The sequence below is a fragment of the Bos mutus genome, chromosome 17 (genome assembly GCF_027580195.1).
Source record: "Bos mutus isolate GX-2022 chromosome 17, NWIPB_WYAK_1.1, whole genome shotgun sequence".
In the NCBI taxonomy this organism is placed as follows: Eukaryota; Metazoa; Chordata; class Mammalia; order Artiodactyla; family Bovidae; genus Bos; species Bos mutus.
Genome location: NC_091633.1, coordinates 56900086 through 56923936, shown reverse-complemented (window position 1 = coordinate 56923936; position 23851 = coordinate 56900086). Strand labels below are relative to the sequence as shown.

General features: G+C 39.4%; 1 protein-coding gene and 1 pseudogene across 6 annotated transcripts in view; one reads left to right on the top strand and one right to left on the bottom strand.

Annotated features, from left to right (window-relative positions):
- INPP4B (inositol polyphosphate-4-phosphatase type II B) overlaps positions 1-23851 on the top strand; it is an 857173-nt gene that overhangs the window by 712215 nt on the left and 121107 nt on the right. For all 6 annotated transcript variants that reach the window (XM_070386586.1, XM_070386587.1, XM_070386583.1 and 3 more), the window contains one exon: positions 12762-12965. In XM_070386586.1, the coding sequence (XP_070242687.1) occupies positions 12762-12965 (204 nt within the window). The remainder of the gene's footprint in view (positions 1-12761; positions 12966-23851) is intronic.
- Positions 19068-19964, bottom strand: LOC102283063 (glutathione S-transferase A4 pseudogene; annotated as a pseudogene).

Sequence of the window (23851 nt, the reverse complement as noted above, 5' to 3'; positions counted from 1 at the left end):
GTGGGGAAAAGGAAATACCCAAATCCCCATTGGTGTTGCTTTCTGCATACATTACCTTTCATAACATCTGGAAATGTAAAATAGACCAGGTTAGAAAGTAAGCTTCAAAGTATTGCCACAGGATCATAATGAATTGGCCTCATTCTCTTTTCAAATCTTACTGAATATTTTTTTTTTCCTAGTAGGAAATGAAACCTATTATTGGTTGAAGTATATTTTCTCTTTTCCTTGACATCTTTCATTTTCTTTGCTTCATGGTTGTATTAAATGAATTAAATTAGGTTTTGAAAAGTATTTTCCTCTGGCGAGCACCTAATTTTTATGCATATGAAACTAGCCCTTTGAGTAGGAATGTCACTTCATTTGAGAGCAGAACTTTCATGTGGATTCTCATCAGTAGCATGGGGTGATTCTTGTGCCTCAGTTTGCTTTCTACAACATTGTCTCCTGGGAGAAGGTTCTAAAAATTTCCAAAATTATTAGTTAATGTTTGAAATGTACTGGGACCTAGGTCTGCATTCTTCCAAAGGTGACTTGCATTTGTATATATAAGGAGAAAAGCTAGTCTGGCATGAGGTAGATACTCAAACATCAATTTCCATAATGAATTAGGGCATCTGAATGATATGAAGAACCAAGACAGAAAAAGTCAAGTTGCTGCTTGATTAGAAATGCAAAGTCAAATGTCTTGGAGTCCAATTCTGGTACACTCATTCATAACCTCTGCATCCTGAGGACATCTTGCAATTTATCATGAGATATTTCTAATAAATATGCCCTTGAAGAAACTGACCAAAGAAAATTCTCATGATAACATTTTAGAATAAAATAGTGTAATTCTTTGCATCCCTGAAGAACAGATTCCTAGAAACCTGAATATTATATCTCTCTATATATTTTTGACTCAGATATGTTAATTTGTAATACTTTGCCCTTACTTAACATTTTAAAGTCTATATTATCATATATTTTTCTCATAGGATGTAATCAACATCTATTTTCAGAAGAAAAATAGCTAAGGTGTCATCAGAAAAGTCGAGTGAATTGTCTAATAAACTAAGGAGTGAAAAATTAAACCCCAAGACTTCCAGTTGAAAATGCAATCTTCCTTCCATGCTAGGATATGTGCCTCCATTATGAAAAGAGAGGAAAAATTGACCTAAACTTTACAACTACCTACATTGTCCAATATCATGCTAGTGATTTCACTGGCTTAGGTTATTTCACTGAACCTTCAAATTGTGTGTCCATATCATCTCCATTTCGCAAAGGGAAAGATGGAAGCTCAAAGAAGTTTAAGGCATATACAAAATCAGGCAGGTAGAGTCAAACCCAGGATTCAAACAAAACTAGGGTTCAGACCCAGGGTCTAGTTGACTCTAGAACGGAAACCCTTTATGGTATTTTCCATGTAATATATATTTAGATATTTCCTTTATTCCTCAGCAATACTTAAGTATTCTAATAGTCAATGAATATATTATGGCTAAGAAAAAGGAAGGAGGAGGGTGTTGCATAGAGTGAAATAATAGAATTGTTTTCAGTTCATTTCTTTTTTGGATTTGTAGATGAGGCGAGGTCTTCCTGGGTTCAGCTATGCAGAAAATTCTAGCAAATAGTACCTCACGGTGGTGATTTCAGAGCAGTATTTATATTCTTCCTGTGCATTAGGCTGGCTTTGTCATTTCATACATCATTTACAACTTGCAGTGATTTGGGGGAGGGGGCAGGGCATGTATAATATTTTCACCTCCTTTAATTCAGCATTCATCCAACTTTCACCGCCCCCCCCCCTTTTTTTTTTTACTGAGTAGGAATCTGTCAGCCCTTCAAATCAGAAAGTTTTTTTTTTTTTTAGTTTAAGTTTGCAAGCCACGAATTTCTTTAAGAATTCATGCCCAGAATTTCAAAGAAGTACCGAAGTTAACAGAGTTTTGCATAGTGTATGAAGACAGTTACTAGCTCGTGGTTTACAATGAAGTATCATCCATGAAGGCTTCTTTGGTGGTTCAGAGGGTAAAGAATCTGCCTTCAATAAATCTAGCATAAAAGGTAAATCATATAAATAGCATTTTAAATTTTAGTATAGTTTAATATTAGCAAGAGTTAACTTAAAATATTTTGCTTTTAAGCTCAGGGACTTGCACACTATGGATTAGAAAATAAATCTTTTCTTTATTGATAACCCCCTTTTTTCTTTTATTGATTCTGAACTGGCATGTTTGGAAAACAAGTTCTTCAGTTATTTTCTTAGAAAATCATCTTTATAGCATATTCAGTACATAATAGGGACCTAACTGAACTTCCTCAGTAAAATATTCTATAAATTTTTCATGTTCTAATATGGACAAACTCAATGAAGTGTTTCTAATTTTTTAATTCTTAGTATATCTTCTGATGGATAACTGGATTTTGTTTGCTACATATTAGTTTATGGAAATATTAAAGAAATTATTTAATGTTATGATGTAGGATTATAGCAAAAGACAAATTCTGACTATATATGAATAATCCAAACAGAGAAGACAAAGCATAAACCAAAGTTTTAACATAAGATATGAAAGATTAGTAATAGAGTGGGATAAAAGACACATTTTACTTTGCCTTAGGCTAAAATTACACTGCACTGAGACCAAAAAAAGACAAAAAGAGGAGGGAGAGAGAGAAAAAAGCAATGCAAATAAATTCAAAATGAAAAAAATAAAGACCTAAATGTAAGCATATATATCATAAATCAAATGTATGCTGACATTAGCTTCAAATACACATGATAGTCTCCATTTCATAGAGACGGATAGACCTTTTTTTAGGAAACCCGTTATTATTCTGGGGCTTCCCTGGTGACTCAGAGGTAAAGAATTGGCCTACAATGCAGGAGATGTGGGTTTGATCCCTGGGTCAGGACCTGAAGCAGGAAATGGCAATGTACTCCAGTATTCTTGCCTGGGAAATCTCATGGATAGAAGATCCTGGCAGGCTACAGTCCATGGGATCACATGAGTCCGACACAACTTAGGGACTAAACAACCAATAACATTATTATTCTGCTCCTCACAAAGCAATTTCTGTCACTAAGTTGTGTCCGACTCCTTGTGACCCCATGGATGGCAGCATGCCAGTCTTTCCTTTCCCTCACTATCTCCTAAAGTTTGCTCAAATTCATGTCCATTGAGTCGGACATGAATACTATCAAACCATCTAATTCTCTGCTGCCCTGTTCTCCTTTTGCCTTCAATCTTTCCTAGCATCAGTCTTTTCCAATGAGTCAGCTCTTGACATCAGGTGGCCAAAGTATTAGAGCATCAGTTTCAGCATCAGTCATTCCATTGAATATTCAGGTTGATTTCCTTTCGGATTGACTAATTTGATCTCATTGCTGTCCAAGGGACTCTCAAGAGTCCACACAATTCAAAAGTATCAATTCTTTGGCACTCCGCCTTCTTTATGGTCCAACTCTCACATCCATCCGTGACTCCTGGAAAAATCATACCTTTGACTATATACACTTTTGTTGGCAAAGTGATGAGTCTGCTTTTTAATATGCTGTTTGTCATAGCTTTTCTTCCAAGGAGGAAGCGTGGAAGAAAATTTTGTGGTTGTGGTCACCATCTGCAGTGATTTTGGAGCCCAAGAAAATAAAATCTGTTACTGCTTCCACTTTTTCCCCTACGATTTGCCATGACGTGATGGAGCCCATTGCCATGATCTTAGTTTTTGAATGTTGAGTTTTAAGCCAGCGTTTTTACTTTCCTCTTCCACCCTCATTAAGAGGCTCTTTGGCTCCTCTTCGCTTTCTGCCATTAGGGTAGTATCTTCTGCATGTCTGAGGTTGTTGATTTCTCCCAGCAGTCTTGATTCCAGCTGTGCTTCATCCATCCTGGCATTTTGCATGATGCACTCAGCATATCAGTTAAATAAACAGGGTGGCAATATACAGCCTTGTCATACTACTTTCCCAATTTTAAACCAGTAAGTTGTTCCATGTAAGGTTCTAACTGTTGCTTCTTCACCTGCACGCAGGTTTCTCAGGAGACAGGTAAGATAGACTGGTATTCCCATCTCTTTAAGAATTTTCCACAGTTTGTTGTGATCCATACAGTCAAAGGCTTTATCGTAGTCAGTGAAGCAGATATTTTTCTGGAATTCCCTTGCTTCATCTATGATCCTATAGATGTAGGCAATTTGATCTCTGGTTCCTCTACTTTTTCTAAACCCAGCTTGTACATCTGGAAGTGCCCGGTTCACATCTTCTGAAGCCTGTCTTAAAGGATTTTAAGCATAGCCTTGCTAGTGTCTGAGTTGAGTGCAGCTGGACAGTAGTTTGAACTTTCTTTGGCATTGCCTTTTTTTCAGATTGGAATGAAAACTGACCTTTTCCAGTCCTGTGGCCACTGCTGAGTTTTTCAAATTTGCTGACATATTGCATGCAGCACTTATAACAGTATCATCTTTTATGTTTTGAAATTTCAGCAGGAATTCTATCACCTTCACTAGCTTTGTTTGTAGTAACCCCCACTTGACTTCACACCCCAGGATGTCTGACTCTAGGTGAGGGACCATGCCATGGTGGTTATGCAGGTCAGGGCTTCCCTGGTGACTCAGACAGTAAAGTGTCTGTCTGCCTGCAAGGTGGGAGAGCCAGGTTCGATCCCTGGGTCAGGAAGATCCCTTGGAGAAGGAAATGGCAACCCACTCCAGTACTCCTGCCTGGAAAATTTCATGGACGGAGGAGCCTGGTAGGCTCTACAGTCCATGGTGTCGCAAAGAGTCAGACATGACTGAGATACTTCATTTTCACTTTCAAGACCTTTTTTTATAGTTCTCCGGTGTATTCTTGCCAACTGTTCTTAATCTCTTCTGCCTCTGTTAGGTCCTTACCTTTTTTGTCCTTTATTGTGCCTGTCGTTGCATGATATGAACACTTGGTGTCTCTAATTTTCTTGAAGAGATCTCTAGTCCTTGCTATTCTATTATTTTCCTCTCTTTCTTTGCATTGTTCATTGAAGAAGGTCTTGCTATATCTCCTTGCCATTCTCTGCAACTCTGCATTCTATTGAGTATATCTATCTCTTCCTCTTTCTCCTTTTGCTTCTCTTCTTTTCTCAGCTGTTTGTAAAGCTTCCTCAGACTACGACTTTGACTTCTTGCATTTATTTTTCTTTGGAATGGTTTTGGTCACTGCCTGCTGTACAGTGTTACAAACCTCTGTCATTAGTTCTTCAGGCACTCTGTTTACCAGACCTTGAATCTATTCATCACCTCCACTGTGTCATCATATGGGATTTGATTTAGGTCATACCTGAATGGACTAGTGGTTTTTCTTACTTTGTTTAATTTGAGCCTGAATTTTGCATTAAGGAGCTGACAATCTCAGCCACAGTCAGCTCGAGATCTTGCTTTTGCTGACTGTATAAAGCTTCTCCATCTTCAGCTACAAAGAATATAATCAGTCTGACTTCAGTATTGATCATTTGGTCACGTCTCTGGTGGCTCAGATGGTGAAGAATCTGCCTGCAATGCAGGAGATCCAGGTTTGATCCCTGAGTTGGGAAGATCTCCTGAAGAAGGGATAGGCTACCCACTCTAGTATTCTTGGACTTCCCTGGTGGCTCAGATGGTAAAGAATCTGCCTGCAATGTGGGAGACCTGGGTTCAGTCCCTGGGTTGGAAAGATCCTCTGGAGGAGGGCATGGCAACCACTCCAGTGTTCTTGCCTGGAGAGTCCCTATGGTCTGAGGACCTGGGCTACACTCCATGAGATCGCAAAGACTCAGACACGACTGAGCGACTAAGCACAGCTCAGCACAGGTGTTTAAATAAATTTATATAAAGATGCAATAGAAATTCATTGGGGAAAGGATATCTTTTTAACATATAGTTCAAGAACAATTGGATATCTATGTGCAGAGTAAACCTTTCCTTATCTACATATATAAAAATTAATTAAAAATGGATCATAGACCTTATGTACAAGCTAAAAGAAAAAAAAGCAAGGACTTCCCTGGTGGTCCAGTGGTTTAAGAATCCACCTTCTAATGCAGGGGATGCCAGTTCAATCCTTAGTGGGGGGATTAAGATTCCACATGCCATGGGACAGCTAAGCCTGCAAGCGGAAACTATTGAGCCCACGTACTCTAGAGCCCATGCTGCACAGCACGAGAAGCCCCGTGCCTGTGCCACAACCGGAAAAATCTTGCATACCACAGCAAAAAGCCCCCATGCTGCAAAAAAGACCCAGCACAGCCAAAAAAAGAAAAATGAAAAAAGCAAATAAATAAGTAAGCAGATATACAATAGAAGAATTTTTTTTTTCATCTTGGATTAAGCAAATATTTCTTAGAACACAGAAAGCATGAACAAATAAAAAAGACCATAAATGATACATAAGACTTTTTCAAAATTAAAAACTGTCAAAGTTTTCGAAAGACACTATTAAGAAAATGAAAAGGCAAGTCTAGACTAGGAGAAGGTATTTGTAAAATAGATGTCTGACAAAGGACTTGTAGCCAAGTGTGTATTCTTACAACTTAATAATAAAACCATTACAGATGAGCAAAAGAATTGTAAAGACATTTTACCAGACATGATGGATGACAAGCACATGAAAAGATACTCATCATCATTTGTTATTAGGGAAATGCAAATTTAAACTAAAATGAGGTACCACTAACTACCCACTGGGTTTCCCTGGTGGCTCAAATGATAAAGAATCCGCCTGCAATGCGGGAGACCTGGATTCAGTCTCTGAGTGGGGAAGATCCCTTGGAGGAGGGTATGGCAACCCACTCCAGTATTCTTGCCTGGATAATCCCCATGGACAGAGGAGCCTGGTAGGCTACAGTCCATGGGGTCTCAAACAGTTGGACACAACTGAGTGACTAAGTACAGAAAACCACCCACTAGAGGAGTTAAAATCAATAGGGCTGAGCATAGGAAGAGTTGGGAAGAATATGAAATAACTGGAACATTCATCCATCATTGATGGGTACACGTTTGTAGCTTGAAAATCAGTTCAGCAGTGTCTCATAAAGTTAAAAAAGAAATATGATCTCGCCCTCTTAATCTCATTTACCTGAGAGAAGGTCTATTCTGTAGATACTGAAAAGTTGTTGAGATTGGAAACCCGGTGACTTGCTTTGTGAAGATATCCTTTGAGCAACAACTAAGCTGAGTAAGAACAGAGAGATTTGAATATTGCACATCACTAAATGTCAGTAGGGCTTCTGGGGAGCTTTTGCTGAAATACAAATTCTGATTCAGGAATTCTGAGCTTGAAGTCAGATGTCAATATTTTATTTGGATGACATCCTGAAAAAAAGAAGGGTTAAAGAAAATAGAATCAACCAGTAAGAAGACTAAGGAAATATCAATATGGAACACAGAAAGGTTATTAACTAGGATTAGCTGTAAGAATATAATACAAGAGTCAATCTTGGAAATAACTGAAAAGGTCTAACCAGTAGAAATTAATCACTAACCCAGAAGATAATATTCCTGTAGATGCTCCAGATGTTTGGACTCAGATTTGCTGAACAGTATTGATACCCCTCAGATAAAAACATAGGGAAGAATACATTTATTTTAAAAACTTGAGATCAGGGCTGAGGTTGTAAATTCAGAAGACTTGCAGATGGAAACTCTTTATCATGCTGATTCAGGAGGTAGGCAAAAATGGATTGTGAAGACCTTGGCATAACAAAAAATGACCCTTGAAGTGACAGAATAACATCACCAGTAGAAAAAATGCTTTTAAGAAAATGGTTTAGGAACATCCCTGGCAGTCCAGTGGTTAAGACTCTGTGTTTACAATGCAGGGAGCACAAGTTCAATCCCTGGTCGGGGAACTAAGATCACATGCCATGTAGTGTGGCCACAAAATAAAAATATAAATTAAAAAAGAAAGTGGTTTATGGTCCCTTAGGGTCCACTTAACTACATTTTGAGTGAGCAGGGGATTATGAATCAGCAACAGAAACTGAAAAGGTGGGTCAAGAAAAGAAGAATAAAGAGAAGTGTACTGTTTACAGTGAACTCCCATAAAGGTTTCACAGATAGGCACTGTAATTTTGTACATACCGGGAAAAAGTGGTTATGTGATTTTAGCCAAGGTCAAGAGGATATTTTATATAAGCTGGCCAGATGTCAGGTATCTTTCCTAGCTGAAAGCTCAATATTCTTTGCTTTAGGGAATGCTAACCACTATCAAGGGGACTTCCTAGGTGGCTCAGGGGTAAAAGAATCTGCCTATCAATGCAGGAGATCCAAGAGGCCTGGGTTTGATCCCTGGGTCTTGAAGATCCCCTGGAGGAAGAAATGGCAACCCACTCCAGTATTGTTACCTGGAAAATTTCACGGACAGAAGAGCCTGGTGGGCTGCAGTCCATGGGATCACAAAGAGTCAGACATGACTGAGCAGCAGCAGCAGCGAACACGAATCAATGTACTAATGTCAAGTAAACACTGTTGCCTTGTGAAACCATGGGACAAAGCCCATGGCTCTCATGTCTCCTGCACTGGCAGGTAGGTTCTTCACCACTAGTGCCCCCTGGGAAGCCCAGGAAATAATTAAGGCATCCTAACGTGAAGAAGGCTGAGCGCCGGAGAACTGATGCTTTTGAACTGTGGTGTTGGAGAAGACTCTTGAGAGTCCCTTGGACTGCAAGGAGATCCAACCAGTCCATTCTGAAGGAGATCAGTCCTGGGTGTTCTTTGGAAGGACTGATGCTAAAGCTGAAACTCCAGTACTTTGGCCACCTCATGCGAAGAGTTGACTCATTGGAAAAGACTCTGATGCTGGGAGGGATTGGGGGTAGGAGGAGAAGGGGACGACAGAAGATGAGATGGCTGGATGGCAGCAGCAACTCGATGGAAATGAGTTTGAGTAAACTCTGGGAGCTGGTGATGGACAGGGAGGCCTGGCATGCTGCGATTCATGGGGTTGCAAAGAGTCGGACACGACTGAGCGACTGAACTGACTCAACTGAATTTAAAAATTAATCAGACACGACTGAGCAATTGAACAACAAAATTTAAAAATAAGCAGGATTCTATTTATGTCATATGCATGACTACTAAAATGATAATTACTTGTTTATGGTATTTTGTATTGCCAATGAGATTAGGCATGGCCTTGGAGTTTTTCAGTGAGTATAAGGAGATTCTAAAAAGAATGGGACTTTGCTTAATTTGTTGACTTCTCTAGTTTAAAAGAGAGGGTTTAAATGAACATATTCTAAGTATTCATCCTGCATTAATATTCAGGAAGGTAGCAAATGTATCCCCAAGAGAAGTAATTTTTAGTAGTTTTGTACTCACAGATAATTCTGTGTGCTACTTTGAAGGATACTTGTATGAGCATATGAATCAGGAAAACGGCAGAAAGGCAAGAAAACATTTTCTTTTCTTTCTCTCTCTCTTTTTATTTTTTAAATATAGAACAAATGAAGTAGATCTGCCTTGGGCTCAGAGTTTATGCTTTTTTACTATATTCTTATGCTAATATTTTAAATGAATTATTTTGCCCACCCTTACAATAATATTTAGACAGCCTTTCTTCTTTCATTTGTTGTAGTGAGCTAAGTAAGAAAAGGAAAATGGCTTTCAGAACTCTGAGTCAATAGGCAGCTCAGAGGGACATGATTGCTTCCTTCCTTGATGTTTGACTTCGCTGCCATTATCTCAAGGACAGCAACTGAGATAATGCAGTACAGATATGATAGGATTGAGTGACTCTATTAATCTCTTCAAACTGATTTATTTTCATGGTAAAACATCTGGGTCTATATTGGTCCACATGTAGCAAGTAACACTGGTCAAGAAAATTAAGATTTTTCCAGGTCACATGGAAATTGCAGTGCAATATTTTTGCTATTGTGTAACAAAATTTGATTCTATGCTCAGGATCCGGGGGATCCAGAGAGTTTCCAAGGGAGTCAGATACATGTTTCAGCATAGACACAAAGGAGAAGATCAGTTTTTATTGTGTTTAAGATTTTGAACATTATATTCAGCAACCCCTGCCCCCCTCAAAAAAAAATTCTAGGTTTTTAAAACTGCAAGAATCTATATATTATCTCCCATGTCATTGGTGCTAAATCAACCCAAATGAGATTTGAATAAATTGAGAAACTCTGTGTGTACTACCATGGGAAGAAATAGTGGTGATTACAAGAACCATAGGAAACTTCATTGGGTGTGAATAGTTTGCAGCTACATAGTAATTAGTGAGCGTTATGGAGACTAGAGCTATAGTAGCAGAAGTCAAAGAAGTCAAGCTGTTTTGCTCTAAAAATAAATCAAAAGAATTTATTAAAACTATCAGGAGAGAAATAGTTAAACTGAGTGGAAGTACATTCATGTTTTTAATATTTAAATTCACATTGACAGATACATCCATGCTCTCTGAAAAATTATGTAAACAGCATGTTTCCCATTTTGCTACAACTATACTGATTGGTACTTGTGTGGCCAACTTTTTCATCAGTTATTTTTAGAAAAAAAAAAAAAAACTGCCTTTTTATTTTTAAAAATAAGAAAACATATTTGTTATAAAATATCTACCATCTCCTTATTCTTAAAATATTATCCTTTTTTAATCATATTTCTTGTCTACTTAACCTTCAAAGTGCTTCTAACATAACTAATAGATTAAACGAGTGTTGAAAACCATCCACTAAAATTTCTTAGGGAAGAGAGTTGCATCCTCAACTGTCTGCTGCTAAGTCGCTTCAGTCGTGTCCAACTCTGTGCGACCCCATAGACTGCAGCCCACCAGGCTCCCCCGTCCCTGGGATTCTCCAGGAAAGAACACTGGAGTGGGTTGCCATTTCCTTCTCCAATGCATGAAAGTGAAAAGTGAAAGTGAAGTCGCTCAGTTGTGTCCGACTCCCAGTGACCCCATGGACTGCAGCCCACCAGACTCCTCCATCCATGGGATTTTCCAGGCAAGAGTACTGGCGTGGGGTGCCATTGCCTTCTCCTCCTCAACTGTGGACACAACTAACTATGAGAGCTGGTGGATGTTTGGGACACTTGGCGAGCTGGGGTTAGAGAAGAGGAAAACGGACAGAAGCATCTAGGCTGATCATCGTGGTGGGTGGTGTGGAGTAAGGGGGAAAGATAACTGAATTTGTTAGAAAACCGTGGCTCTGTTTCATTTGTGCTTTCAATCAATAGTCGGCCCTAGGAAAAGTCACCAGGCTTTTTTCTTAGTTTTGTATCTTGTTAGTGAAGAGGTCTACTCAAAGTCCCTTCTAGCTCTAGAATTTCACAATCTGTTGCAAAGATGCAGCTATACAGATATGACTTAGTTTTATTAGGTGCACATGGTTTAACTGGTTTTCTGTAATTGCTGACACAACAGGGAAATTGAGAGACAATTTAGTAACAATGATTGGGCATGGCACTGTAGACCACCTATTGAGTTGTTGTTATTCAGCCACTCAGTCGAGGCCAACTCTGTGACCCCGTGGACTGCGGCACACCGGGCTTCCCTGTCCTTCCCCATCTTCCAGAGTCTGCTCAGATTCATGTCCACAGAGTCGAAGATGCCATCCAACCATCTCATTCTCTGTCACCCCCTTCTCGTCCTGCCATTTTCAATCTTTCCCAGCATCAGGGTCTTTTCCAGTGAGTCAGCTCTTCGCATCAGGTGGCCAGAGACTTGGAGGTTCAGCTTCAGCATCAATCATTCCAATGAATATTCAGAGTTGATTTACATTAGGATTGATTTAGAGAGCACCAATAAATGATTACCTTGAGTTATAGCATTGGTGAAGACAACGTTTTAGCCAAGATCATCTCAGTAAATGATGTGTTCTTCAAAATAACGCTATGGGTTAAAGGCCCCCTTCCCAACAGGTTACAGAGTATAACTATGTTAACAGTGTGAGTCAGTGCTTGTGTTATTTCTCTACTCTGAGCAGATTGTTAGGCCACTTGCATGTTAAGTGTACTATAATACAGAAAATCAATGACTACACCCTCCAGTATATAACAGGGTGAAGCCATTAAACATTTCATCAGGAAAATGCAAAGCACAGCTGTAAAGTTCTTTATTGTTGGAAAGGCGTCATTACAGTAGTACTTACTAGGTATTTACCACCAGCTTGTAAAATCTACCATGGCAAATTTCACGGTAACCTCGTTAACATTGAACATTACTGAAACCATTTGGTGGAGGAGACAGTTTAGAGGGTAATAGTAAGAAATAAAAGCCAAATGTTTTCATGAGGAAGACTGCCTGTGTCATCTCTACTTTCGAAATCTGTCCATGATGCTAAAAGAATCAAGATCTCCTGCCTCTGTTTTGTCTTTTTCTTTTTTGCAAAGATATGTCATTCTTCAGCCTTTAACTCTGTTTAAAATACAAAATAAACATAGTCTGATAACACTTTCTTTAATGGCATATTTGGAAATTACCTGAAAGACACAGTGGGTAGATGGTGTTCAAATGATAATCCCCAGTGAAATACATCTCTAACGACAGGATTTGGAAAAAAAGAGAGGGGGGTTGAGGAGACAGATGGTACTTAGAGTGCATATAGAACCTCAGCATTAACTTTAGAACTCAAGGCCTTGTCAGCAGCCGGAAAACAAACTATTTTCCATTGATTGGTATGAATCATTATCTCTCTCTGTTGCCTGCACTTTTTCCACCATCCACACCGCTTAAGTGTCAACAAATCTGCCACTGACCTTTCCGTAGCTCTCTGCTGAGGTACCTACCATGGCGTTTCTAATCCTTGTCAATTTCTTTCCAGACAGAGCTTTTTGTACATGCCTTCAAGGATCAGCTGGTCAGGAGTGCCCTTCTAGCACTTTACACTGCCAGGCCTGGGGGTGTCCTGAAGAAACCACCCTCTCCTCAGAGTGGCACAGAGGAGAGCATTTCCCAGGACCCACCCCTGCCGGTGAGACGGCAGGACTCCATTCCACATCACTCAGACTACGATGAGGAGGAGTGGGTAAGTCTTTTATTTTTTTTAACTTAGCTTGCCTCCCCAATGCTATAACTCAAAGGACTAAAGCCTTAGCATTTAGTACTGTAAAACAGAGCAGAAGTGTCAAGAAATCTCTCCTTTTCATCAAAACATGTTGGAAAGCAGTCATAATACAGATTGTGGGTACATAGGTCGTGTTTTTTTTTTCCTTGGGGTCAAATTATAAATGAAAGTTTTAACCCAACCACATTTATTTGATGTGAAAATTTATATATTACATATGTTGTCTGTTGTTGTTTAGTTGCTAAGTTGTGTCCAACTCTTTGTGACCCCATGGACTGTAGCCCACCAGGCTCCTCTGTCCAAGGGACTGGAGTGGGTTGCCACTTCCTTCTCCAGGGGATCTTCCCAACCGAGGAATTGAATCCGCATCTTCTGCATTGGCAAGCAGATTCTTTACCACTGAACCTCTACATTATATATGTTAATGTACATATAATGTAGTCAAATAATAATTATCTCCAATAAATGTCATCAAAGAGATAGCTTACAGAGAACCATGTCAGATTCCTGATCTCCAAAGAAGAAGATTTAGCTTCAGGACCAGGGACCAGGCTTGATCACTCAAGAACTTTGGTGTAGCAGAGTTTTATTAAACTGAGAAAAGTGACAGTGAAAGCTTCTGACATAGACATCAGACATCACAAGGAGGGCAGAGAACGGTCCCCTAGCTAGTCTTATCAAGGCCTTATATACTTTTTTCAGACCCACTCCCACAATAGATATATCTTAAATTAGCAAGATTAGAACGAACAATAGAAAGATCTTACCGGACCCACTCCCATATTATACATTTTAAGATGACAGGATTAGTCAGAAGGTTCTTGTTAAGGGGAAACACGTCCTCGAGCAAGATACATTGTTACATTGACGAAGACAAAGCAATGTAGAAGTTTGTCCTTTTCTCCTTGAGAGTCCCAGACCCCTTTCTCCTTCTTGAGGGCTCCGGACCCCTTTCTCTTCCTCAAGAACCCGTGACTTCTTATCAACCTACCTAGGAATTGACTCTCTCCAAAGCAAGGATGCCACAATTGCAAGACTGTAATATTTTCTTTATTTATTAAGGAGATATAAACCATTAAAATTGTTTTTAGAAAAGGAGTCAGTAATCATCAATAATCCACGACTTGGATGCAACAAGTATTTTCATTGGTGCAGTCCAGTGTGTTAGTTTTGGACATACTTAAAAAGCGTTAACATTTAAATGGCAGTGGATATAGAGATCTGTTAAGTTCTTTTGTTTATTGGGTTTGTTATTTAAAAGATGTTGCTCCAGGTGGCTCTAAAATTGGCAAAAGAAGGGCCACATAAAAGCATCTGAAAAAATAACTAGTAAAGGCAAATAAAGGTTTCCCAAGTGGCTCTAGTGGTAGAGAAAGTGCTGGTCCATGCAGGAGTCATAAAAGATGCGGGTTTGATCCCTGAATCGTGAAGATCCTCTGGAGGAGGGTGTGGCAACCCACTCCAGTATTCTTGCCTGGGAGAATCCCTTGGACAGTGGATTCTGCTGGGCTATGGTTCATAGGGTCACAAAGAGTCAGACACAACTGAAGCAACTTAGCATGCAAGCCCACACAAAGGCAAATAAACCAGATAAATCAGCATGGTGATAGGAACCCTAGGTGGGCAGAATAAAACAGGAGAAAACCAAGGTTTCTCTCTCTGGGTGAGAGGGAACAGTGTGTTTCTCCTGAATCAATATATATTCCATTATCTAAGAACTTTTTGAAGTATATGCATACCACACACACACACACACACAGAAACTCCTTACTATGTCACATTCTTAACCAAGAAAATGCTGTTGTATGTCAACTGTATTTTCCTGCCACTCTAAATTTATAAGTGTTCAGGGAATAAATTATTTGTAAGGCTCAGGTCACAAAAAATTGCTGTCTGCAGGGCTATGAAGTGATACCTGTTCTTTCTTTTGATGAAATTACTATCACAGGAAAGACAGAGCTGGGCTCCAAGAGGTAAATGCTGAATAAGTATTTGTTGTCACTGATTAAGATTGCATTTCTCCCAGTGAATCATTTTCAAAAGAGAAAATCTAATATTTCTTCTTTTTACCTTCACCTTCTACTTCAATTTACTTACTGCTCCGAGACATCCATACCTCATAACGTCTCTGAAGTTCAGTTTTCTCCACTGTAAAGTGAAAATAACAGCATCTGTTCTACATAGCTCTTCGTGTGGTCCAGAGATAGACGATTTGCCTGTGTGATAATAATGCCCCATGTCCTGCAAAGGCCCAGGCGCATGAATTGTATTACTTACTATTATTGCAGTGTGTTATCTTTTTTTAGATGTATAAGTTATGTATGATCCTCGGTATGAGGATCAGTAGTAGTCCTTGAGGTAAGTGAGGAGGTGGGATAGATCATAAATGTGGATTGTGGGACTTCTCTTGTGGTCCAGTGGTGAAGACTCTTTGCTGCCGATGCAGGGGACATGGATTCAGTCCCTGGTCAGGGAACTGAGGTCCCACGTGCTACATAGCAATAAATAAATTTGGACTGTGACTTTGAAAGAGTTTGAGTAGATATAGAATAGAACTTGTATTGCATGAAGTAAACTTACTGTTAACTCCGGACATTCTGGAATATGAAGTCAAGTGGGCCTTAGAAAGCATCACTACAAACAAAGCTACTGGAAGTGATGGGATTCCAGTTGAGCTATTTCAAATCCTAAAAGATGATGCTGTGAAAGTGTTGCATTCAATATGCCAGGAAATTTGGAAAACTCAGCAGTGGCCACAGGACTGGAAAAGGTCAGTCTTCATTCCAATACCAAAGAATGTTCAAACAAACACACAATTACACTCATCTCACACACTAGCAAAGTAATGTTCAAAATTCTCCAAGCTAAACTAAAACAATCTGTGAACCGAGAACTTCTCAATGTTCAAGCTGGATTTAGAACGGGCAAAGGAACCAGAGATCAAATTGCCAACATTCGTTGGATCATAGAAAAAGTAAGAGAATTCCAGAAAAATATCTACTTCTGCTTTATTGACTATGTCAAGGCCTATGACTGTGTGGATCACAATAAACTGTGGAAAATTCTTCAAGAGATGGGAATACCAGACCACCTGACCTGCTTCCTGAGAAATCTGTATGCAGGCCAAGAAGCAACATGTAGAACTGGACATGGAACAATGGACTGGTTCCATCTTGGGAAAGGAGTCCATCAAAGCTGATATTGTTACCCTGCTTATTTAACTTCTATGCAGAGTATATCATGCAAAATGCCAGATTGGATGAAGCACAATCTAGAATCAAGATTGCTGAGAGAAATATCAATAACCTCAGATATGCAGATGATGCCACCCTAAAGGCAGAAAGCGAAAAGGAACTAAAGAGCCTCTTGATGAAAGAGGAGCATGAAAAAGCTCGCTTAAAATCAGCATTCAAAAAACTAAGATAATGGCATCTGGTCCCATCACTTCATGTCAAATAGATGGAGAAACAATGGAAACAGTGACAGACTTTATCACTTCAGATGGTGACTACAGCCATGAAATTAAGACACTTTCTCCTTGGAAGAAAAGCTATGACCAACCTAGACAGCATATTAAAAAGCAGAGACATCACTTTGTTGACAAAGGTCCCTATAGTCAAAGCTATGGTTTTTCCAGTAGTCATGTATGGATATGAAAGTTGGACCATAAAGAAAGCTGAGCACCAAAGAACTGATGCTTTTAAGCTGTGGTGTTGGAGAAAACTCGAGAGTCCCTTTGACTGCAAGGAGATCCAACCAATCAGTTCCAAAGGAAGTCAGTCCTGAATATTCATTGGAAAGACTAATGCTGAAGCTGAAGCACCAGTGCTTTGGGGAGCTGATGCGAAGCACTGACTCACTGGAAAAGACCCTGATGCTGGGAAAGATTGAAGGCAGGAGAAGTGGAAGGCAGAGGATGAGATGGTTGAATGGTATTGCCGACTCGATGGACATGAGTTTGAGCAAGCTCCAGCAGTTGGTGATGGACAGGGAAGCCTGGTGTGCTGCAGTCCATGGGGTCTCAAAACGTGAGAGTGAGCAACTTAACTGTTAACTTTTTGACAAATAATTACCACTTTAATATTAAATCAAGGGAGATTGTTGGAACTGTGTATCTTTTGTTTTCATAATTTTCACCTTATTGTGTTATGCAAACTCCCTCCCGTACCTCTCCCTCCTCCTCCTGCTCAAGTCATCCCTCACATTCCCTCCTTCCTTATTCCCTTTTCTTTAGATACATTTTGAGACCTTCTATATCACAGATGGAGAAGGCAATGGCAGCCCACTCCAGTACTCTTGCCTGGAAAATCCCATGGACGGAGGAGCCTGGTAGGCTGCAGTCCATGCGGACGCTAAGAGTCGGACACGACTGAGCGACTTCACTTTCACTTTTCACTTTCATGCATTGGAGAAGGAAATGGCAACCCACTCTTCTTGCCTGGAGAATCCCAGGGACAGCGGAGCCTGGTGGGCTGCCATCTGTGGGGTTGCACAGAGTCGGACACAACTGAAGTGACTTAGCATATCACAGATACTCCAAATGGCAAGATAAATCATGCTAGATTGTTAGATCCTAGAGTTCAGATTCTAGTGGTAGATAAAAATATGTTAATAAATAGTCACAAAATGTTGTGACAAGGATGTAGAAAGACAAGTAGAAGAAGTTAGGCTTTGCTAAAGAGATTTCAACTCAGTATTTTAAATAAACTTATGATGGGGAAAAAAGGAAGACAGTGGGAGAAAATGGTGAGTTGAGGTAAGCGGTGAAGCGTTCGGTACAGTGGGTGTTACAAAGCACTTGTTCTGCCTGGGTTACTGTGCCAGGTGCTGGGGACACAGAGGTGAGCTGCCTACAGATGCAAGGGTTCCACAGCCTATTCAGGGCTCTAGAGATACCAGTGTCAGTGATTGTGCAACTTAGGATTATACATAGGATGAAGTGAGACTCTGGTGGTCACAGTGGGATTTCCAGAAGCATTTCCTGAGAATTAAATATGAGCAGAAGTTTACAGTATGCAAAGGAGGATGAGGTGACCTTTCAGACAGGAGCACATTAGCTGACAATGGTAATTGGGATGTGTGTCTGTGTTTATTAGTTTTTTACTTGTTTTGTTTTAAAGGTGGTACAATTGACTATGTTTATTGCTCCAAAAAGCATTTAAGGCTGAAAGGCAGTGACTCATAGAACAAGGCCCTTACAACAAAGAGAAGATAATCAATTCCAGTAGGCATGTGGGGGACAAGTTCTGGGCAGAAGTGTGCTGCTGGGCTGAGAATGCCAGGAGGGTGTAAAAATGGATTTTACTTTTTTGAGGGTGGGTGGGGCTGGATGGCTTCTTTGTTCTTTATTTGAAATAGTTTTCTCCAGGTTTATTGAGCTATAACTGACATATAACACTGTATTAGTGTAAGGTATGCAGCAAAGTGATTTTTTGCATATATATAATGACAAGAAATTAATGTCTATCACTTTACAGGACTATGATTTTCTTTTCTTAGGATGAAAATTTTGAGACCCGTTCTCTTAGCAACTTTCAAAGATACAGTTCTGTTTTGTCAACTATAGTCACCATATTGTATATTACATCCCCAGGACTTAACTTTTCTCATAACTGAAAGTTTGTACCTTTTAATCATCTTCACCCTTTTTGTCTTCCCCTCCTCACTTCTGGCAATTACCAATCTACTCTCTGCTTCCATGAATCTGTTTTTTTTTTTTTTTTTTTTAAGATTCTCAATATAAGTGAGTTATACAATATTTATGTTCCCATTATGTGATTGATTTCTCTTAGCATAATGCCCTCAAGATCCATCTATGTTGGTGCAAATGGCAGAATTTCCGTCCTTTTTTTTTTTAAAAATCACTTTTTTAAAAGATCACTACCATGGATCTGTTTTAGCTCAGAGGAGAGTTACTATCTAGTGAACTCCACTGTTATTAGACACTAAAAATAGGAAGAGACTGGAGGGCACTGAGAATGGGATAAGGAGAGGACAAAGCTCGGGGGACAACATGAGATCCTACCCATCCTCATTGCTAGGAAATGAGTAGACAGAGTAGCTCTAACCTAAATGCCGGCCTCGCCACAAAAGGTTTTCAGAAGAGGTCCCATAACAATCACTCACTGGACAAAAAAAGGTCAGAGTTTCTAGAAGAGATATCAGGATATGAAAAACCAACTTGGGAACAATATGCACAGCACTGCAACAGAGCGGGATCGTGGCAGCCTGGCTTCGGTTAAGACAGCTGTGGACACAGCAGTCTCTCGGACAGCACTCACTTACAGTTCCACGGCTGCCCTGTGGCGTGAAGATGCTGTACATGGTTTTCACATACATGTCATCTGGCAGAGGCTGCTTCTCACTGCCAGGTTCAAGGAATTTATTAATTGCAGGGATTTTGCTTATTTTCACCATGTACTCCTGGAGGTGAGGGAAGGCAGACAGAATATTAAGATGTTTTTTCTTCTAGAGCCAAAATGATCTGGAGTAGAATTATGTCTGCAAGGCTCAGCTGATTGCCAACAAGAAACCTTTGTCCATGACTCTGTAAAGCCTTTTCAAACCCAGGAAAGTATCTAAGTATAGCTTCTGGGCTATGTTAACCACTTTCTTTTGCTGATCATCTGGTTTGAGGTAAGGATACACTTGATAAGCAGTTCCAGAAGATCCAGGGTCCCCTCTACGTACATGTCAACCAGCGTTTTCTCCTTGAGATCTTTGCCAAAGAGACGGTGCTTGTCTGCCCTGTAGTGGAGGATGCTCCAGGTCTGCACCAGCTTCAATCAGTTTCAACCATTGGTGCTTGTTAGGACAGCAGATGGCTACGATCTTGCAACTTCTGCAACTGTTGTTTTGCTTCTAAAAATTCTTCATCAGACTTGACTCCATCAGCAATTTAAACCCAGATTCCATCTGGCCTTGTCTGTTTGGACAGTAGAGCTTGGGTTTCATAGCCATCATGGCCTTTCAGGTTTTCTGGCTCCACTCGGAGTGACCAGAACTGCACAAAGGCACCCAGCAAACTGTCTTCCTACTTCCTTTTTTGTGGCTGAAGTATATACATATGTGTAGGGGGGTGGGGAGGGGGGATTGGTGTGTGTGTGTGTGTATGCTTCTATGTATGTATGTATATCACATTTTCTTTATGCATGCATTTGTTGATGGACACTTAGGGTGTTTCCATATCTTAACTATTATAAATAATACTGCAATGAACATGGTGGTGCAGATATCTCTTTGCAATAGAGATTCTGTTTCCTTCGAATATATTTCCAGAAGTGGAACCATCATATGGTGGTTCTATTTTATGGAGGAGCCTCCATACTGATTTCCATAGTGGCTGTACCAATTTACATTCCTACCAACAGTGCATACAGGTTCCCTTCTTCTCTGCATCCTCTCCACTGCTTGTTATCTATTTTCTTTTTGATGATACCCATTCTAGAATGTATGTGGTGTCTTTCATCGTGGCTTAGATTTACTTTTCCCTGATGGTTAGTGATGTTTAGCACCTTTTCGTGTCTTCTTTGGAAAAATATCTGTTCATCTGCTTGTTTTTTAATTATTTGCTTTGCTCTTTTCTATTGAGTTGTACAAGTTATTTTTATATTTCAGACATTAACCTGGATGTCTTCTTTTATCATTAAAGCAGGATCATGTGCAGAAGAGGGCAGAGAGGACAGGCTGAGCAGAGTGGTGGAAGTTTCAAATAGATACCAAAGAAAGTGGCTGAAGTTGGTTACTAGCAACATTTGAGAAAAATTAGAAATTCCAGACCTTGTGAGGGCTGGCCAAGGAACTTCAATAAAATGTTATATAACAATCAAACTTGTTATTGATGTTCCTTGGAGACCACTTTCTATTAGAAAGATCCCTTTGTCTAAATGGGAAAATAATTTGAAAAAGAATAGGTGCATATATATGTAAAAAAAAAAAAGAAAATATGGGAATCTTTTATGTTTTAAAAAAAATCACTGAAGTTATAACCACTTAACATTATTTTCAGATCTTTATCTCACTTTGAAAAGTTGAGTAAATCCAGTGAAAATGTAGCTAATTGGAAATGCCTTTAGAGACAATTAAATGAATTGGAAACATAATTTTGTGTAGCACTTTTCTTGGTTAATTAGGTGTTAGAAAAGTTTCGGCACTGATTACAAGTCTAGTCAACTTCCTGAAATAATTTAATGTTTTAAACAATTAATTTAATTGGGTTTCTGTGATAGCACACAAAAACACTCTGATCGTGTAGGTTAATTTAGGCTTGTATATAAGATTATAATAGCTCTATTTTTTAAAAATCTGATTTATTTAGTTTCTGGCAGCAAATGTAGTTTTAACAATTACCTAACTTGAACAACTGCATAGTTTTTCATAATAAATATTTGGAAAGTAAGTTCATGTTAGTAAATTACTCGAGTTCTAGTGACCTGCTGCTGCTGCTGCTAAGTCGCTTCAGTCGTGTCCGACTCTGTGCGACCCCATAGACGGCAGCCCACCGGGCTCCCCCTGCATGTAAAATATCTTTCTTTTGGAGGTCGGAGAGAGAATCTCTACTAACTCAGTCAATGTGAGAATGTTCAGCTTCTTTGTTGGAAAAATTAATGACATATGAATCTAGATAATAATTATCTAGTCAATAAGGAAGAGATTGAAACTAAAATGATCACTGGCCAAAAAAAGTCTATTATTTGCTGAATTTTACTTATTAAATAATTGAGAGCTTTAAAGGTTTATTTTCTTGAAAAGTTAGTAAACAATTAAACCCTGCAGGAATATGGGGATTTTTGTGACAATCTGTGCAAAGAAATAGACTAATCTAGCATTCTCCATGTTTTAGCTGGTAAAGATGACATATTGCTTTTCTTTCTCTACATCTCTACAGCAGATGCTGCCAACAGCTGGGATTCCAAGATTAGTTTGTCCAAAATATTAAAGCATGTCATCCTACCAAAGTATTAAATTGACCCAGTTTTTGTGGCTTCCAGTAATTATACTGTTCTCTAGAAAATTGTTATTTAACACTGATGGGTTTGGGGCTAAATCTGCCTACTCTCCTTCAATAATTGTTAAAGAATAAAGGTAAACTTCTGATCTTTTAGATTCTGATCCATTCCAGCAAAATGTGAGACTAAGAAAACATTATTATTTAGCCATATCCCTAACTCATTTTTTTAGTTGAACTACTTTTCTATATCAGGAAACATTTCAGCATCCAGATTAGCCAATTAATTTCCCTTCTTCGTATCATAAATGTAAATCAAATTTAATATTAGTTTCCATTCTTAAGCTAGGAGAACACTTATATGCTTTATTATGGCAAAATGCGTTTATGTCACATAAGCACAATAGATGGTTTGCATTAATCCATATTAAGTGTTTGGTAATTTCATAGCATATAGAAACAATAGCACAAATTCACAGTAATATTTATTTCAGGCCTTTTTGAAATAAAGTCTCTATACAACCTGAAAAAAATGTGGTTTCTCTGCAACTCAAAATTCCCAAGGCTTGAATTTTGGAGTAAGATTTACATTTTTCTGATGAGATCCAACCAGTCCATTCTGAAAGAAATCAGCCCTGGGATTTCTTTGGTGGGAATGATGCTGAAGCTGAAACTCCAGTACTTTGGCCATCTTATGTGAAGAGTTGACTCATTGGAAAAGAGTCTGATGCTGGGAAGGATTTGGGGCAGGAGGAAAAGGGGACGACAGAGGATGAGATGGCTGGATGGCATCACTGACTCGATGGACGTGAGTCTGAATGAACTCCGGGAGTTGGTGATGGACAATGTGGCCTGGTGTGCTGTGATTCATGGGGTCACAAAGAGTCGGACACGACTGAGCGACTGAACTGAACTGAACTGATGTGTGCTTTACCAAATTCTCACAGTTTATTTTGTGTTTCACCTTTCTCTAATGGTGTGTAGGACAAATATGAAGGTTTCAGTTTGACAGATGATTGATACAGCTATGTATTTTGTCCACTCCAGCACTCTTGCCTGGCAAATCCCATGGATGGAGGAGCCTGGTGGGCTGCAGTCCATGGGGTTGCTAAGAGTTGGACACGACTGAGCGACTTCACTTTCACTTTTCACTTTCATGCATTGGAGAAGGAAATAGCAACCCACTCCAGTGTTCTTTCCTGGAGAATCCCAGGGACGGGGGAGCCTGGTGGGCTGCCGTCTATGGGGTTGCACAGAGTCGGACACGACTGACGCGACTTAGCAGCAATAGCAGCAGTGAGCATATATGCTTGCAAAATACTGTTGATGACAACACGTCTCTAGCCAGATTCCTCATCTGTGAACAATCTTCAGTGACCTGTAATCTCAACTTCTCTTGCCAGTTTCTGTTCATCTTAGACCTTACCTCTAGGGAAAATAGTTGAGGTCATGCATAATGTCCCTATGCAAATTGATATTCCAAAGCATTGCTGTTCAGTTCTCTGGTTAGAATTATGCTATGTAAAACCATTGACCTGATCTTAATAAGAAGGAAATTAATCATTCTCACTTTTTAAAAGTAATGATATCTTATAGGCAGCTAGATACTAATCTGATTCATCTTTTCCTAAAGCAATACCTTATGACTTAGTTACCTAAAGTCAGTAAGAGGTCTACTAAAATATGGCCATTTACTTCCAAATTTTATATTATGTATACATTCAACTCCAAAGTATTTTGTATAATAAAGCATTATTCTTGCATCCCATGATCACACAGTCTCGTACGCACTGAATCGCAGTCAGTTGTTTATATGTCTGTGTCTTTCATACATTCAACTTTATGAGCTCCTTGAGGGCAAAGACAATGCCATGCTCACGTTTGTGTCTCCCTAGTTAGC